A 13,964-nucleotide genomic window follows, 5' to 3' on the forward strand; every position below is an offset into this window, starting at 1 on the left:
ACCATGTGATTGCTGGGAATTGAACTCAGGACCTGTAGAACAGCAAGTTTTTAACACTGAGCCATCTTTCCAGCCCCAAAACTTAATTTTAAGACTTAAAAATTTAAACATTGGCCAGATACCATTCTTTATGAAAATGGAGACAGAATTGCATTTCATAACACTTTATTAAAGAAGAACTACGTCAGTACTTCTATGTAAACAGTGATGACAAAGAATCAGGGATCACAGGTAGACAGTAACTTATATTATCTTTTATATAATCAACATGTAATAGTTCAGCACGGTTTAATTCTTTTTAGGCAAACATTTTTGCATACACCGCCTTCTCTTTATCTTTTTCTGCCTTTATCATTTGTTTGACTTTAAGCAATTCTGCCTGGATAGCTGTGGGGAGAAAGGCAATGAATTAATTCTCAAAGCATCTAAAAAACTAGAAAAACAACAGTGTAGTCATAACACAGCTATCCCCTGCCATGGCCACATTTTTAGCAGAAATATTTAGACCTAGAGCCACTCGTCATCTGCTTTACCTCAGAGAAAGTTCCTATCACAGCTACTCCGTACCATACCCAACACACAGAGTGTTTTGGTCATAGCCACATTCAGCTTAGGGAAAGAATGTCCCGAGCTTTAAAATTACAATGATTACTCTATCTTCTATCTTACTGTTGACTTTTTGACTAGCATTGAGGTCACAGAACCTGCATCCCAACAGAAAGGGTCGTAGAAGCAGCGTGAAGGTGTATTAAAGAGGTAGTAGTACACTCTGGAGCAGAACTAGAACGTGAGCTCTGCACAGGAGAGGGACGTGCATACTGGCCCAGTGACAGGCACTCTGCAGTATCTGAACAACCAAATACATCAAGGTTATGTGTTCATCACTTCATGAGGATCACCTCTGAAGAACAAAAACTTCACGACAAAACCTGCCAGTTTACCTTTATCTCCTGGGGCTATCTCCTGCGCCTTCTTCAGATCAGCCTTTAATGGGGGCAGAAAGGGGGAGAATTTAAGAAACATAAGACATTAGGACTTTTAAGGTGATTATCTATTATAAAACGATGGGACCAAAATTTACCAATGCTTGATCATATTCCTTTAATCCTTGCCATCCTTGCGCTTTGCGGTATAGTGCTTTGGTATTTGACGGGTCCATTTCAAGAGCCTATGGGGAAAAGTTATAAAATCAATATTTTTATCTAAAAGTACCTGTTACTCCAGTGAGTTTACCAGTAGAGGGTGCTGAGTGGATGTGGAGATGCTGCTCTGCACTGGTTTCTAGCTCTAGTGGACCCTGTTAGAAAACGTTTTAAATACAGTCGCCTTCTGATACCGTCATTAACTCAAGGGCAGCCCAACACTTGAAAACCAAAATCCAGTGGTACATAAGTCACCCAATTGCCATATAACTACTTCTCCAACTATGTCTATAAAGAATGATGACAATAACATGTTTATCAGAGAATAGTCCACCTGCAATTACATAATCTGAGAACACAGAATCCAAGGATGGGGCGAGGGGGCAGTTATACTACAAAAATAAGCACCTTTTAACAGGTCTCTCCCCTGAAATAACATTTTTAAAGCAATATATTGTTTGCATGATAGCTCTTAAAAGAGCCAATACTGAGAATTTTTTTTTGTTTTTGTTTTTTTTTCCAAGACAGGGTTCTCTATAGCTTTGGAGCCTGTCCTGGAACTAGTTTTTATAGACCAGGCTGGTCTCGAACTCACAGAGATCCGCCTGCCTCTGCCTCCCAAGTGCTGGGATTAAAGGCGTGCGCCACCACCACCCGGCGAGAATTTTTTCTTAAGATGGAGTATTACTGCTTCCCAGAAGTGAAGCAGTCCAGAGTGGATATATGAGCTTTCCTCTATCGCATGTTCCCTTCTAATGCTAACACTTCCTGTAATCATTCATCCCTGAAGGGCAGCCCTGTGACTATTATCCAAGTCCTACCACACCACTGAGCTGCACATGCAGGTCTCACTTTAGTTCCTGCTGAACACAGGTGCAAAAACAAAGATAGCCCTTATTAGAACAAATCTTCCTCTGTATCCCAATGATAACCAGTCTCAATACCAAATAGGAACTGTCTGCTCACTGTGTCTTATCCATAAGCCTTTTGAGGATTGGGCTTTAAAAAATAAAAATTAAAAGCCAGTGAGATGACTCAGTGGATAAAAGGCATTTGCACGCATGCCTGAACCAAGGCTCAATTGCTGCTATTCACATAAAGGTGAACACGCACCACGGTGCATGCACACCCAACTATAAAATTAAAACACACCAAGTACAGCATGGTGATAGCATGTCTGATCGTAGCAACTGAAAGGCTGGCAAGAAAACCTTCTTTGGGCCAGCCTGAAGTACATGAGACCCTGCTTCAAGAAGCCAAAACTGTACTTAGGACACACAGGTAGAAGAGCGTATCAACACACATGCTCTAGTTTCGTTTTTGAGCAGGGTCTCTCTCTCTCGTAGCAAAGGACGGCTATGACTTTGTGATCTTCCAACCTCTACCTCTACAGTGCTGGGATCACAGGTGTGCGTAACCACACTCATACCTACATTCTTCATCATTCTTGGCTGTGTTTGTATATGTCTAGTTCGCAATACAAATAAATAAGCAGAGAAACACGCTTTGAGAAAGAAAAGCAGAATTCCTCGTTCATATTAGGTGACAATTAAAAGCAAGATTAATGTATTAGCAGAAAGAATTGAAAATCCAAAATTTCACTAGGTCCTAGGAAACTGAAATATATTAAGAACCATTGCCTTTTTCTAACTATTGCCCTGATAAACCAAAATCACACTCCTTCCAAAGGTTCACCATTACAAAGACTTACCTCCAAACAACTGTCGATAGCTCCCTGCCAATTTGACATCTTCAGCTTACAAGCACCGATATTCAGCACACAGCTTAAGGCTATAGGCTGCAGTCTGGATGAATCTGCTTTCTCAACAACAGCCTTTGAACTAGCCACGTATCTAGAGAACACATTAATAAAGGCAACATGTAACTCCGCACCGCTGCTTCAGCATTATACCTGATACTTGACGACACTTGTTCTTCACATGCAGGAAAGGAAACCTAGGGCTGTGGGCCTGCTAAGCACACCTTCTTGCCACTGAGCTACACTCCTAGCCCTGATTCTCCAGAGGATAGCTTTTAACATCAACTTCCCCCAATGGTAACAACGAACAGTAACTCTCATATCTATGTACAATTCAGGTACATATTATACACCTTCTAATACAATTATGCTCCAAACCTGTATTCCTACATTAGGACGACAGTGGGAAGAGGCAATGTAGTAATGTAGTGTTGATATCAAAATATTCTGTGTTTGATACAGGTGGTCTCCAACAGATACATGCACAAACACACACAATTTTTAAAACACATAGCCAAAAGATGCCTCATAAAGAAAAATAAGCCTGAGACCCTGAGTTCAGTCCCAGGATCCACACAGAAGAGAGACTGACTCCCACAAGTTGTCCTCTGACCTCTCTACTCATGTACGGCACATGCATTCACACACAAGATATCCATTATAAATCGTTTACATGAGTAAAGAACGAAGGCACAGTGGAGGGGCCTGGCGTGATGACTCACTCACACTCCGAATTCCAATGGGGGCGGGGGCACACACAGAATAATAAGGTGGATCTGTGGTCTGAGGGGGGCGGGGGCACACACAGAATAATAAGGTGGATCTGTGGTCTGAGGGGGGCGGGGGCACACACAGAATAATAAGGTGGATCTGTGGTCTGAGGGGGGCGGGGGCACACACAGAATAATAAGGTGGATCTGTGGTCTGAGGGGGGCGGGGGCACACACAGAATAATAAGGTGGATCTGTGGTCTGAGGGGGGCGGGGGCACACACAGAATAATAAGGTGGATCTGTGGTCTGAGGCCAGCCTTGTCTATATAGCAGGTTTCAGCCCAGAGCTAAAAGCTCTGTCAAAAAAGAAAATGCCCTGGGTGCAATGATCAAAGAGCAGCATTACAGCCAAATACCTATCTTATATCTTAGTCTGCACGCTGAGCTGAGGGGAGGGGCTAAAACAGGCTATGTATTTGACACTGCTAATGCAGTCTTACTGAGTAAGTGATTGAGACCTCCTCTGCTCTTTAGCAAGTACATTAGGTGCTGATATACTTAGGAGTAAATATGCTACCTACGAGTTCTTTAGAGTTTGAAAGGGTAAAAACATATAATTGAGTCCCACCTCAACTTTTCTGGATTTTGAAATATTTCAAATAATAAAGGGCAACAAGAGAAATGTAATTCTTTTGGGGGTAGAGGTTGTTGTTTTTTCAAGTCAGGTTTCTCTGTATAGCCTGGAACTGTCATGGAGTGAGATCTGCAGACCATGCTAGGCTCCAACTCAAAGATCCGCCTGCCTATGCCTTCTTAGGGCTGGGATTAAAGGTGTACACCACCACTCCCAGCAAAAAAAATGTAACTCTTTCAATACAGCTTTTTATTAAACAAGTTGCTAAACATGAGTCTGAGTCTTACCTCAAAATAATTCAGTTTATATAGTCTTAAAATTTATTAAAAATGTTTTATTACCTTAAAACCTTTGCATATTTTTTAACAGCCATCTCCCAGTTCTGAGATTTGAAAAAGGTATTTCCAATGTTTTTTAAATCTTCAGTTATTAATAAAATTTTATCTACCTGTATAAAATACAAATACATTGGATGTTAGTAAAGAATGTGACTTAAGGCTAAGGTTCTATCATTATGACAAGCTGATCATGCTTTTAGAACTACTTATTCTACTTCATTTAAGTAGTTAAAGTGTACTCATCTGGAAGTACTCACATCTTTTAAATCTATGTCTGCATCCTCGGGAAAGTCTGGATGACTGTCACCAGAGCCATCTTTGGGGAATATTCCCCAGTCATCCCCTTCCTTCAATTCTCCACACTCTGCAATAACACACAGCTGCAAAAATATGAATTTGAAGTGAATATTTAAATATCTTTAAGTCCCCCTTTAAAGACTCACAACTCAGAGTGACATACAACACTACCACTATGTCAGACTGCATCTGTCTGCTATAATTACAGCCATTTCCCTTTACGTACATCCCCACTAACACGACAGTATCACTACTCAGTGTATTACTGCTGGGGGAGCTACGAGCACAGTGAGCTGAAACCTGCATTGCTGTGTATGAAGCTGTCTGAGACAACAGTCTTTCTGTCATGTACTGCTGATTGGCATGCCTCCTATGAGGTATTTCTAATTCCTGCAGTCTTGTTACTTAATGTGTCTCTCCTTCACAAGCATTTAGAATACAATACAATCTGAAACACTTAAGCAATTTATACAGGGTCTAAAAACAGATCAAGAAAAGTAACAAGATCTATAGCAAACTTCCAGTTAAATGGCAGTGACCTCACTGTCTTCTTCCTAGCATGTGCTGTAGATAATTACTGCAGGCGCAAAAGCCTCTCGGGTATGGGAAGACTCCAGCAATATTACATAGGTCACTGTTAGACCACACTGAAGCTGAAACAAGAATTAAAACCTCTTTGTTGGGCAGTGTTTAACCCTAGCACACGAGTAGCATTAGCAGAGAGACAAAAGGACTACTAGACAATCCATGGAAAGGCAGGTCTACCTGTTTCAAAGGAAAAAGAAATAAAGAGATTTCCTTTTAACTAATCTTCTTAACCACTGTTTAAAAAAGTTTCAGAGAAAAGTGGCCAATCCAGGCTCCTACAGCAAAAGCATCCCAGCTTCTTTCCTCCTTTTCTAGCTAGCAGTCATCCGAGCCGTGTAAGCTGCACTTCTCTGACACGGCAGCTAGGCTTGTCGCCCTGTGACTTGTTACTTACTTTGGCAGGCTTTTCACCATTCACTTCTACATTTTCAAGCATCCTCGCCACACCCAGTCCTTTAATTACTTGACCAAATACCACGTGTTTCCCATCCAAATGAGGAGTTGGAACTGTTGTGATAAAGAACTGAGAACCATTTGTATTGGGGCCTGCATTTGCCATGCTCAGCAAACCCTCCCGATCGTGCTGCAGAGAGAAAAAATCATTACAAGGAAAACAAAGTTAGAGGCCTTAGTCCGCATTTCCTCTTCCTGACTCACCTGACACAGATGGAGTGCTCACAACTCACTCTTCTCTGTCAATGTCACTCGAAGTGTGTAAGTACCCTGTCCTCATTATACTTTAAGAACCTTACATGGATAAAGGTGTCTAAGAGGTAGGTAGTTATAAACTGGCCATCTGCAAGAAACGCTTACACTTCAATCTTAAAGATGACGATGCCACACTAGGAACATCTAGCAATTTCCTTTGCTCTTTCAGTGGCAGTTACTATTTTCCTGAGAATACCTGTCCAGTCTTCCCACAATCAGAAATTGGCCTACATTATGACTCTTCCTTTTCCCCAAACTGAGACAAGTTATTCCAAGAAGTACTTCCCTAATTTGGAAAATAATTCCAATCTTACGGCTTTTATGCAGGTAAATGAACAACTCAGAGACTATACAAAAAAATAATAATAATTCTTGCAGGGCTGGAGAGATGGCTCATAGGTTAAGAGCACTGGCTGTTCTTTCAGAGGTCCTGAGTTCAATTCCCACAATATGGTTGCTCACAACCATCCCTAATGAGGTCTGGTACCCTCTTCTGTTCTGGCATGCAGGCATGGATGCAGTCAGAACACTGTATATACAACAAATCTTAAAAAAAAAAGGAAAGAAAGAAAATCTTGCAATCAGCACGTTCAAGAGCAAGAGTTTCCAAGCTCTTCTACTCTGCATAGCGTTGACTTTCTGAACATGTATCTCTAGTGCACACCTCAGAACTCTAAGGTCACTTTTCCCACACCTAAGATACCTGTGAGCCCACCTAAATCCAATTCAGCTTTCAGGGTCACTGAATTTTCACAAAATCACAGCTAAATCTTCGTTTCCTTAGGCCTATCTTTTCATCAACGCAATGGCCAGAAATCTCTGTTATACCTGACAGCACTGTTTGGTGCTCTCCTTTAACTGTTTACCACACCGTATGCTTTCTTTCTTGGCTTTCCTCTGCCGTTCCCTGTTGCTGTCACCATTGTCTTCTCGATATCTGTATTTCCGTCCCAAATTAGCCTAACTTAGGTGATCAAATCTCCTAAGGGTCTCCCCCACTAACTTGATCTAAGTCTTTCTCCTATCGCAAGGGCTGGGTGTAGTTCTGCATGCTTTTAATCTCAGCACTCAGGAAGCAGAGACAGGTGATCTCTGAGTTCAAGCCCAGCCTGGTCTACACAAGTTCCAACCTAAAGGCTGAACTTTCCTAATCTGAAAACCAAAGTCAGACATGTTACAAAATCTGAAACTTTTGAGCAACAACTTTCAGACTTCAGATTAGGGATGCTCAACCTATAAAATCTATGCAAACATTTCAAAATCCAAGTAATTCTGAAACCTGAAATATTTCTAGTCTAAAGCATTTCATATAAAGGAGTCAACGCCTATCAAAGTTATACAAACAAATACAATCAATCTACTTAGCATTTACATGCATATTATGCATTACTATCTCCCACTGTCCCTTGTGTTTTAAATAGCCTCTCGCCTTTTATTAGCTCTTTGGCGCAGTGACAGAACTCTCTTTCCGACTCACCCTAAAATTACCTTCCTTATACTCCTCATTTCCAAAGACATCGCTTTACTTTTGTACTTACATGTCTGTTCTTAAAACAGGAATGGTGCAATATACCCCGAACATTAACCATATCCGCTAGGTGGAAATCCCCTGACATCCTGGGTATTAGCGGTGGTTTTGTTGTTCTTCAGATTCAAGGATAAAGATGCACAAGTTACCATCCTTACAATAATGACAACATTTTCCTGGGATCAATTTTGCCATGGGAGCTTAAAAACTCACTGGCTTAACTGAAGCATATGAAACTGATGGTAGTGGATCAGGTCTGTATCTGTGCCAGGTATGGCACGGTTTATCTACCATTCCAACCTCAGGAGGCAATGCAGGAGGATGGTAAATTCAAGACCACCCTGGATTACACAGTAAAACACTGTCTCAAAAAAGAAAATTGTTAAAAAAAAATAAAAAAGAAAGAAAATTGTTCTGGATAAACCCTTTCCACATTGAAGATGCACGTTGAACTCTGACGTAGCTCAAACGGTAGAAAACTTGCCAAGAATGCATAAGACCCTGAGTTCATGCACACCCAGCATCACACACCCTTACAAACATTTTAGAAATATGATTTTTTATAAGAAAAATATAATCCATACCACGCCTGCTGACTCAGGTTTATCATCCCAGCTGCTAAGGAGCGTAAGTAAAAAGGATTGGGAGTTCTGGGCTACAGTGAGACTAAGGCTGGCCTGAGCAACTAGGCGAACCAGCTCAATATGGAAAGGGAGGCAGCTGAGAGATGGAGCATCTGTGTGGCATAAAAGGCTCCAGTTCCGGAAGGAGAGCAATTGGGTCACACTCAAAACATATTTTTCTTGGTGCATTAATGCAAGTATGTCTCAAAGCATAACTTTTATATTAGAAAAATCAAGAATTTTTCTTTACCTTATAATGAAAATTTTCATCTTCAAATTTTTCACCATAAATACTTTCTCCACCTGTCCCATTCTGATTTGAGAAGTCTCCACCCTGAATCATAAACTTCTTAATAACTGTAGAAAAGGAATATGGCTTTAGTAACTGAAACAGAAGAGCGCGGTAGTGCTCACCAGTGAGCAAGAGATAAAAACAGCGCTCTCACCACAGCTGCAGCAGGGCACCTCGCCCTCCCTGCCTCCACCCCATCAGCCCTAACCCCAGCGTACTTTTATTACTCACCGGTTCCCAAAAATTAGATTTTGAACTAATTCAAAGGCATCTCCCCATAAAATTGTCACTGAAGCACAAAAGGCAGACCTAGTTCCAATCATTAAACTGACCCTACTTCCATTTTATAATGTGATCATCTGTGCCCTTCCAACACGAACTGCTTACAAAGCATTTCACTCCTTGAAACTGTGATAACTCCTGCCAAACACTCAGCACTGCCCCAACAGTACTGACCACACAATGAGGACCGCACCTGGAAACTCACACGTGCTGAGAATGCACGCCAGAGATTTTATATGTATGTATGTGTCTATATATATGACAATGGTTTGAAACCACCCATGTTCACTGGACTCAGCACGTGGCTACACTGTAGTAATAAACACACAATCAGCCAAGAGGAAAAGAAACACAAGTTGGGAAGTATCCATGTCCCACTTCCTTGGGCTTCCCCCCTCTCAAAAATGTAGTAAGCCCTCAATAATTCTACCCAAGCAGAACCCCAGCACTCAAAATATTTCTCGGGGCCTTATCATGAAAGTATTCTCTGTCTAACATGTCCCAAAATTCAAGACCAAGAGTAATGTGTCTTACCAATCCCATTTGTAAAAACAGTGTAGCCTAGTCATCCAGAGTAATGTGTCTTACCAATCCCATTTGTAAAAACAGTGTAGGCCTAGTCATACAGAGTAATGTGTCTTACCAATCCCATTTGTAAAAACAATGTAGCCTAGTCATCCAGAGTAATGTGTCTTACCAATCCCATTTGTAAAAACAGTGTAGCCTAGTCATCCAGCTTGTGATTTAAGTTCACGGGCCATGTTTCCAACTCTAGCCAAGTGCTTTTGCAAAGTGTTAAATCTACTGTGTTAAGTATCTTAGTTTCTTTCTTCTTTTATGCATTAGTCATTGCTGTGTGGGTCTATGTAAACATACGTCACATTTGTGCAGGTCCCTGCAGAGGCCAGGTGTCAGATTCCCTGAAGCTGTACCTACGGAACCCAACTTAGGTCCTCTCAGAGAGCAATAAGTGCTCTTACCTGCTCAGCCACCTTTCCCTTCCTGTTAACTGTTTTCTAAATGCATTTTTATTACCATACTTTTATATCTTATTAAATATGAAAGTAAATCAAGTTTAAAACATTTTTAAAAAAAAATCAATGTTCATTTTCCTTAACAGTATCTTTAAGAAAATTATAGCCAGGCAGTGGTGGAAAATGCCTTCAATCCTAGCACTTGGGAGACTGAAACAGGAGGACCTCTGTGAGTTCGAGGCCAGCTTGGTCTACAAAGCTAGTTCCAGGAGAACCAGGGTTGTTACACAGAGAGAAACCCTGTCTCAAAAAACAAAAGGAAAAGAAAGAAAACTGAACTACTGGAGTAGGTGTGTAAATCAGGGTATAGTAAAACCCTGGATTCAATTCCCTGCAATCAGGAAAATCACCGAAACTGTAATTTATCCATAACGGTATGTCCATAAACATTTACTATTTACTTAGACTTTTATTAGATGAGAGCATAGAACTCCTGAACTTATGACTACTGAACCTACAAACTACCAGGACAATACTCAAATAATCCGTGTGACATGGCAGTTTAATCACACATTACCAGGGTGTCCAAGACACCGAGTAGTCAGAGACTTCTCAAACAATTCTTCCCAGGTTGTCAAATGACTTAAGACCAGCTTACCTATCGTTCATGCTTTTTCTTTCCTAATGAAATGCTTGGGAGAGGAGAGTCAGAAGACAGACAAAGTTGGGCTGTCCATTTCCCCGCAGATAAACTTTAGTGTGCTCACAATCAACCCCACTGCTCATAGCCAAGCCTCTGGGATACTGAACTATCTATCACCTGTGTCCAAGCATCCGTCAAGAAATTAAGTCCTTAGACCTTTGACCCAACCTTCCACTCTTCTTCAGCTCCTAGGAGCAGGACTGATATCTGTACCAGGACAACCAGAGAAGTTTATACACCTACTTCGGTGGAAAGGGCATCCTTTAAAATGCAGAGGTTTCCCAGTTGTGGCTCCAGTGCCTTTTTCTCCTGTACACAACGCGCGAAAATTTTCTGCAGTTTTGGGAACAATATCTGCAAACAATTCTAAAACAATTCTGCCAACTGAAGAAAAAGAAAAGGAAATCATGTCATTGTGCAAATGGGTAAATAAAAAGAGAATAACCAGTATACCTAACCAGGGAGTAACACATGGTTGGACTGGATGGTCACTAACTCTCTTTAACAACATGCTATTAACTACAGTTACAATGCTGTAAACAGATCCTTTGAGCTTACCTCTCTTTAAATGAAAGTATGTATCCTTTGGCTGACATCTTCCCAGCCCCAGGGAACCTTCTTCTTACTTCTGAGTTCAACTTTTTAAAGATCCCATGAAACTGAGGTCCTTCACTCAGCCTAACTTCTCGAGGTTCAGCTATGCGGTCTAAGTGAAGTTTCCTCCCTTTCAAGGGCAGTGCTATAGTCTATGTACACAGCACACTGCAGGTATCCATGCTTTGATAAGCAATAGGCTGCTGCTGTTTCTTGACTAGGAATAACACTACACTGACACAGGAGTGATACACACTTTATTTTCCTTGGCTATAAGCCCAGCTATGGAACTGTTAGGTTTTATTGTCATTTTTCTAATATTCCTATTTAGTCTAAGGGGAACTTCATCTATCTAAATTTGAACATCACAGAGATTATAACCAATTACAGCATCCAGCTGATTAGCAGCATAGAAAGGACACCATGAGTGCAAATGATTTAAAATCCTGAATCATTAACTAATATTCAGGCTTTTTTTTTAAAGTATTTATTCTATGTGTGGGACTGAGGCATGCAATGTGGAGATCAGGGGGCAACTTCCGGCAGTCAGGGATGGTGGCAGACACCTTCACCTGCTGAGCTGTCTCAGACGCCCCGTGTTAGGAACTTCTAATCACCATGTAACCAATAGAAGACAAATACTGCAGGAATGGTCGGGCTGCATTGGCTTTTTAGAATTTAGTCGCTCTCCGTGCTCTGTGGAAACTGCTCCCAACGACTCAAGAGACAGTAACAATAAAACCTTAGTTCCAAAACAAAGGGAATGCACATGGAAATTCGTATTTGTTCCCCGCCCAGTATTTCCAGCCAGCAGCTCTCAACATGTTTCAGAATAAGCCGTATTTAAAGTAACATGTCCGCCTCCTGGTTCTCAAAGAGCTTAGGGCTCGGGTTCACAACCTTCCTAATGCTGCAACCCCACTTCCGCATGGTATGATGACCCCCGACCATAAGATTATTTTTGTTGATACTTTGTAACTGTAAATTTGTTACTTTTATGAATCGTAAGTATCTGATATGTGACCCTGTGGTCGTTAGAAACCTAGGGATTGCGACCCACAGGTATTGAGAAACGCTGGCTTAAGACTTCTTAGATCTGAATCTGAGGCAACCACACATTTGTGGCGCTCAATGGCAAGATTGCAAAAAAGCAGAAACGATCGCCTACTCGAACTTCGGCTACAAACAGGAACGAGGAAAAAGCACTAAGCAAGTCATTTTTAATTGGTAAAGGACACCGTGGCTCCCGATGTATTGCGTGTGCCAAGGGTCCTATGGCGTGACTAGAGGCCTGCAGCCAGGTACCCAACGAGCACCCCGAACTATGCACCACGCCCATCCAATCATTTCATTTTACAATAAACGGCGGTGCAAAGGTTGCAGGGAAGCGCGACCAAATCAAGAGGCAAACGTAAGGGACGCCACGATGCCTGAAGCAGAAAATTCGAGAAACTTCCGCGGGAACCAAGGCATCGCCTACAAGGGAGCAGTCGCAACCTGAACTCGTGGATGCCAGGCCGTGCTCCGGGGAGGATCCGGGCTGCCTGCTCCCTCCCGACCCCAGGCCCCGACTCCAGGAGCCGAGCAGACGCGCAGCCGGGAGGCCTCGAGCCCGGGAGCCGCTCACCTCGCTCCCCGCCGATGTCCACGTCAAAGAAGACCCGCGGGTTTTTGGGGTTGGAAGGCTTGGCTGCCGGGGACGGGTGCGCCATCTTCACCGCAGGCGCCGGGGAGCAGGACGCGGGCAGCACGTGCGCAACAGGGGGACAAATTCTGCAGCGCCACTGCGTGCGCAGCGGGCGGCACGCTGGAAACGCTCCTTCCGGCACGGCGTCGGAAGCGGTATTCTGGTTTCCGCTTCCGCCCCCTCGTTTCCTGTTCCTGCGTACGGCCTCTGTGGTGGCAACTTTAGAACTCTCCGTAGTTCCGGCTCTGCCTCGACCGGGTGGGAGCCGCTCCGAAACAGTTCCCTCGCCTAAAAAAATGGGACCAAAAACGCCTGCTTTAACCGGGCGGTGGTGGCCCACGCCTTCAATCCCAGCACGCGGGAGGCAGAGGAAGGCGGATCTCTGTGAGTTCGAGGCCAGCCTGGTCTACAGAGCAGTTCGTGTCATGCACTCAGGCGCGCGCCTACATAAGTTAATTTAAAAGTGTTTTTTAAATACCCACCTACCAGTTTAAGGACGTAAATTACTTGTCAGAATGCTGGACATAAACTTGTGGCACCCAATCAACAACCGCTATCCTGTTAACATTACCATATCGTTGTCATTTGGCCACACATTGTAAGTGGCCCAGTCTAGACCTAAGACTCCGAACCCCTGATGTTGAGAACCTAGAAGCAACTGTTTTTGACTCCTGTTCAAACTCCATACACTATTCGACTCTACTTTTTTTCCTAATGGGCTTGGTTTAAAATGTACATCTTAAAGCTGGCGTGGTCATCTCAGCACTGAGCAGGTAGTGCGACAGGAGGATCCAAGCAAGTTCCAGGCTAGCATGAGCTGTGCAAAACTTAGGACCCTTTTTCAAAAATAAAAACTAAAGTATGTATAAGGTGGGTAGCTTTGGCACATGCCTATTATGCCAGCAGTTGTATCCTGAGCCAGGAGGGTCAGTTCTAGCTATCCTGGGCTACATAAAGAGGAACTCTCTCTAAAAAAGTAAAAAAGAAAAAATAAATAAAAATTGGGATAGGCCAGGTGAAACCTTCCTGTATCCTCAGAGCTTTTGAGGTAGAAACAGGAAGATGGCCCGTTCCAGGTCAGTCAGGACTGCAGAATGAGACCT

At 42.7% G+C, this 13,964-nt stretch overlaps 1 protein-coding gene across 1 annotated transcript; it reads right to left on the reverse strand.

Annotated features, from left to right (window-relative positions):
* Positions 1-148: 148 nt before the first annotated feature.
* Positions 149-13,149, reverse strand: Ppid (peptidylprolyl isomerase D). The gene is made up of 10 exons (XM_041658914.1): positions 12,802-13,149; positions 10,824-10,964; positions 8,580-8,686; positions 5,865-6,053; positions 4,843-4,965; positions 4,589-4,695; positions 2,854-2,995; positions 1,082-1,168; positions 942-984; positions 149-387 (listed from the first exon to the last, which is right to left on the reverse strand). Exons 1-10 carry the CDS (start codon positions 12,884-12,886, stop codon positions 299-301), a joined length of 1,113 nt encoding a protein of 370 aa, XP_041514848.1. The 5' UTR covers positions 12,887-13,149; the 3' UTR covers positions 149-298.
* Positions 13,150-13,964: the final 815 nt, after the last annotated feature.

This window comes from Microtus oregoni, unplaced genomic scaffold (assembly GCF_018167655.1).
Source record: "Microtus oregoni isolate MIOR12 unplaced genomic scaffold, Mior012 000010F_ref0000083, whole genome shotgun sequence".
Classification (NCBI taxonomy): Eukaryota; Metazoa; Chordata; class Mammalia; order Rodentia; family Cricetidae; genus Microtus; species Microtus oregoni.

Excerpts from the sequence above, each read along its gene's own strand:
- Ppid (XM_041658914.1), bottom strand. The coding sequence starts at position 12,886 with ATGGCGCACCCGTCCCCGGCAGCCAAGCCTTCCAACCCCAAAAACCCG. Across the intron at positions 6,054-8,579 it reads ATGAAAATTTTCATTATAAG|CACGATCGGGAGGGTTTGCT; the intron begins GTAAAGAAAAAT and ends TTCTCTCTGCAG. Across the intron at positions 985-1,081 it reads AGGAATATGATCAAGCATTG|GCTGATCTGAAGAAGGCGCA; the intron begins GTAAATTTTGGT and ends CCCCCATTAAAG.